The 5002-nt window shown below is 43.3% G+C and overlaps 1 protein-coding gene across 2 annotated transcripts in view; it reads right to left on the bottom strand.

Annotated features, from left to right (window-relative positions):
* Mcee (methylmalonyl-CoA epimerase) overlaps window positions 1-5002 on the bottom strand; it is a 20582-nt gene that overhangs the window by 8798 nt on the left and 6782 nt on the right. Inside the window, exon 2 of one of the 2 annotated variants that reach the window (XM_021168139.2) lies at window positions 3648-3985. In XM_021168139.2, the coding sequence (XP_021023798.1) occupies window positions 3648-3985 (338 nt within the window). The remainder of the gene's footprint in view (window positions 1-3647; window positions 3986-5002) is intronic. The other variant, XM_029479909.1, reaches the window with a different exon arrangement.

The raw sequence follows: 5002 nt of genomic DNA, 5'->3' as shown, positions 1-5002 counted from the left end.
AAAAAAAAAAAAAAAGAAAAAGAAAAATTTCACATTATCCCTTTCCTCAGGACACATTCATGGCTATAGCTCTTTGAAAGCATGGCTCTTACCATGAATCGGGATCTAGGGGCTAGCAAGATAACTTGGCTACTCTTCCTGAAATTCCGTCCCCAGTACCTACATGGCAGCTCCCAATCACCTGTAATTAAAGTTCCTGGGGATCCAGTGCCCTCTATGCTCTTCTGTCCTCTTTGGATACCAGGTATATACACATGCAGGCAAAACACTTATACACACTTTAAAAAAATAAAAGTCAGGATCTAGGGCTTGCTCTCAAAAACAAACAAACAAACAAACAAACAAAAGGCCTGCTTTAAACCTACCTATTGCCAACAGGCAATGGCAGAAGGCTCCATCAGAAGGGGCCACACAGTCATCCCTGGTTTTGTGGGGATACACACACATATATACTCAAGAGAAGGAAATCCAGCCATCCTCAGGACTATGCTTAGCTTAAAGATGTCCAGCTGAGCTCCAAGCTGTAAAAGTGCTCTCACTACCAGTCACATGAGTGAGGCATCTGGGACAGCACACGGGTCACTCGAGAAGCTTCGAGCAGGAACTGTGCAGCAGAGCTCCAGCTCTCTGACGCATGCTCCTAACGTACTGCCGATTCCACTCCACTCCACAGCTGCGGGAACTGGACCGCTGATCACAGAGGAGGCTTTCTTTGAACTGATTTTATCGCACTTTTATACTTTAGAAGACAGTTCAAGGCCCAGGGCCTTCAGCCAGAATAGACTGGCCGTAGTTCTATAATACACTGAGTGAAATCTCAATATTTATACTCATGTTTTCTGTTCAAGGAAAGGCAAGAACTTTTTCTCTGCCTTCTCCAAGGAACCAAGCCCCGTCCACCTCATGACACCATTATCTGAAAATGCCACAGCTCTGAGAGAAGTAACAATCCTCCAATGTCTTCATCTTGCAGTATCTGTCTATTGGGAAAGAAGGGTAGGCTCTCTTTGAAATCCTTCTTTTTTAAAACTGCCAAGTTGGGGCCGGAGAGAGATGGCTCAGTGGTTAAGAACACTTGCTGCTCTTTCAGAGGCCTGGAGTTCAGTTCTCAGCACTCACATGGTAATTCACTATCTATAACCCCAGTTACAAGGGATCTTATGCCCTTTCTGGCCTCCACAGGCACTGCATGCATGCATGCGTGTGGTACACAGACACATATGCAGGCAAAACACCCAAACACATAAAATAAATCCTAAAAAAATAAATGAATAAAATTGCCAAGTGTTGCAGAGATTGGTAGTCAAGTCTGGCCCAGATGGATGCTCTCTGCCTTTCTTCCCTTTAATTCTAGAAACCTTTCTTATTATTTCAACAGCACACGGAGCTGCCTAGACAAACACTACTTACCCTAGCCTCTCTTGCGGCCAAATGTACCACACGATTACGTTCAGGTCAGCGGGATATGAGTTGAAGTGACAGATAAATGTCTGAGTGACCTCATAGGCACTTGCCTTTATTCTCTTTCCGATATCCCTTCCAGTTGGCTGCTGAACAGCAATGCCTGAGGCAGTCTGATAAACCATGAGTTTATTCGTTCAGGACCAGAAAATAAAATCGATGGAATTAAGCCCCTTTTTTGTGTGGCAACTTCAGGTCTGACGTGTCTCACTGAAGTGGTGACCGACCACTTTCCACACTATCACCTACCTTCATTTTACGCTCATAACATTTCTATTCCCCTCTTCTCGTCCCCACTTTTGAATTGGCTGCTACTTTACTGGAGTCCCACTTTTCTCTACTCAGCCGGACTTCTGACTCACAGCTGGCCTCCTTTGATGCCATGAGTGCTCTTGATGTGGAACGTAGACCACAGTGTAGGAGAAAGGAGAGCAGACTCAAAGGCAGATGGTTCAGCTTTTCATCCTGGGGGGTTCCCACAATCCACTGACAAAACGTGAGGCCAGAGTAACCTCCCAAGAATGAAAGATATAGTAGGCATTAGGCCTGTGTAGTCCCTGGTCTTATGGTCAGATTACAAGGTCTGATCATACAATGAAGGCAACTGGCCTCATGGCTAAGACCACACTCCAGAAATAGAACAAATCTGGGTTTGAACCTGAGCCCTGCCGTGTACATCTGTGGGCACGTTAACCAAGGCTTGGTTTTTGCACCCATCACATGCGTCAGTGGCATCCTAATAGAGCAACAATGAGAATAACAGAAAACAAAGTGCATCAAGTACTTTATATCTGCCAAAGGGTATGTCATGTGTTTGCTAGCTATTAGGATGGCTCTCAGCCCTTCCCATGCTAATGCCTCTACTGTCGTAGCTCTTGCCTCCTTCACTCTGGGAAATTCCTTCACAGTCCTTCTAGCCAATGCCCCTTGATACTGTCCAGCTCCTTGGCCTGAGCTTCTACCTCACGTGTATTGCAGAGAAGATGCACATCTTAATTCTCCTATCATAGTAGAGTCCTCTTGACTGTTCAAGTACCCCCTCTTCACTGGGGACAGGTTAGAATACATTTTGCTGAATTCTAGGTACTTGGCAGAATGTAGACACTCATGTATGAATATATCCTTGACTTACTCCACTCTCTTCTGCATTAGGACTGAGGCTTTTCTGTTAATTTTCTGATTATGCCTTGCCAATGAATTGTCCTATGGAATTACTTTAAACTAAAGCCTAAGTGGCATTGCTGGTAGTCTAACAGTCAAACATGACCATCTACAGATAAGTGTTCCCTGGTGAGAATGCTCTTATCAAACATTTCTTCGTGTTTTCAGACGCTGTTAGCAAAATGCAGCTTAGGAGACATTACAATTCAGGGCCCAGAGAGATGGTGCAGTGAGTTGATATGCTGGCCACCCATCCTGATGACCTGAGTTTGATCCCCAGAACACACATGATGGAAGCAGAGAACAGACTTGTGAAAGCTGTCCTCTGACTTCTACATGCATGGCATGGTACTGGGAGTAGGGGCATTTAAAAGAAAAATCAGTAATTAAAACTGATTTGGTTTTATAATAAGCAGTAAGTCATTCAGGTCTTTAAAGATAGAACAGAATTATAAGAACACTTTGGCTGGGATGTAGACCAGTGTCTAGCTCATGCTTAGCCTGCCGACATGAGGCCCTCAGTTCAATCCCTGGCACTGTAACTAAAACCTTGGCAAGTTGATGAAATTCTTATTTTAGAAACTTTCTTCATGTGCCTAACTGCTTCATAGTGACAGTGACTTCCTTCATGTGCCCAACTGCCTCATAGTGACAGTGACTTCCTTCATGTGCCTAGCTGCCTCATAGTAACAGCGAAAAGCACTTCCATTCCTATTACAAGAGAGGCCACATTTAATCCAAACAGCCACTTTGGTGGCCTATTTTAAGTCTATTGGATATAGTTGTCCTCAAAATTCATCCATTATTGTTATAGTTTCCTAAAAGGAAAGAGAATGTGTGTGTGTGTGTGTGTGTGTGTGAGAGAGAGAGAGAGAGAGAGAGAGAGAGAGAGAGANAGAGAGAGAGAGAGAGAATGGTCCTGTTCCTTTTAAAATGTAATAAAAGATTCTGGTCACATGTAATCTTCAAGAGCACAAAAAGCATGAGAGAGATCGCAAAGAGCAGACACTGAGATGACAGGCTACCTCGATGCAGACGTGATGCATTCCTCCAGCCTTGTTCTTCTGCAGAAAGCCTGTGATTGGACTATCACTCCCCAGTGGATGAAGCAGTTCCATCTTGGTATTTCCCAGGTTGACAAAAACCACAGATACTCCATGTTCCGGCAGAGGGACCACCTCACTCACCTGGGCCCCTAGAACATCCCTGTAAAATGACGAGGCCTTTTCCAAATCTGGCACTGCTACGGCCACATGATTGAGCCGACCCAGCTTCCACACAGGACTGGATGCTTGATACTGGGACTGTGGTGTGGAAAAACTTCTCCCTATTGCAACTGGAGTTTCGACTCTGGAGAAGAGCCCTGGAAAATGAAACAGCAACTGATATCTCTCTTTTGAGAATTAATGTCCTTCTAAATTTAATTTTAAAAATTCAACAAAGAGCTGTAAAACTCATTCTTTATGTTATCTATGCTTTTTAATTATTTGATGCTAATTGGAAAAAGTTGTGTGAAAACTACTCACCTTTCTCTGCCAAGAATTAAAAAGCTGTGTGCTACCCAGGTCTGGGGGCACAGATCTATAATCTCTACTCCTCTGGAGGCACAGGCAGGAGGGTTGGAAGTTCAAAGCCTAAGTAAGCTGCAGAATGAGTTCAAGGCCAGCATGGGCAGATTAGTGAGACTAGCTCCAAGTTAAAAATCAAGAGGGCTGAGACGATTCAGAGGACTGGATGGTTCAGTGGTTACCTATTAAGCATTAGGCTTTAGGTTTAAACTGCAGTGGGGGACGAAGGGAGCTATTTGTCTAGAGTTACAATCTCATTCTTGCCTAGAGATAATTCAGAGGTTATAGAGCACTCACTGCTCTTGTAGAGGACCGGAGTTCAGTTCCCAGCACCCATGTTGAGCAGTTAATAACGACCGGTAACTTCAGCGCCAGGGTGATCCGATGCCTCTGACTTCCAAGGGCACCTGTGTACTGAAGTACACAGAGCCACACACAGCCACATAACTAAAAGTCATAAAACACATTCTAAAAAATCCAATTCTAAGCCTCACTTTCACGCTGAACAAAGAACACCACTTTTCATAGTAATCTATATTTAGTCAAACACTTAGCGCGGTAATTGTATATTAGGAATACTCTGTGATGTTTGCAGTTTACATAAATCTGAGTGTGATAGTGAGTGACACACACTCAATGAGAAGAACAAGCAATTTTTTTTCCCAATCTGTACACATTTTGTTTGTTTGTTTGTTTCGCACCAGGGAATTAATTCACAAAAGGCATACCTATGCCATACTTTTGGTGTAAATATAGCATATATATATATATATATATATATATATATATATATATATAACTTTTTTTTGTGA

This window comes from Mus caroli, chromosome 7 (assembly GCF_900094665.2).
Source record: "Mus caroli chromosome 7, CAROLI_EIJ_v1.1, whole genome shotgun sequence".
Lineage (NCBI taxonomy): Eukaryota > Metazoa > Chordata > Mammalia > Rodentia > Muridae > Mus > Mus caroli.
The sequence above is the reverse complement of the archived record's forward strand: the minus strand, read 5'-3'. Positions and strand labels throughout refer to the sequence as shown.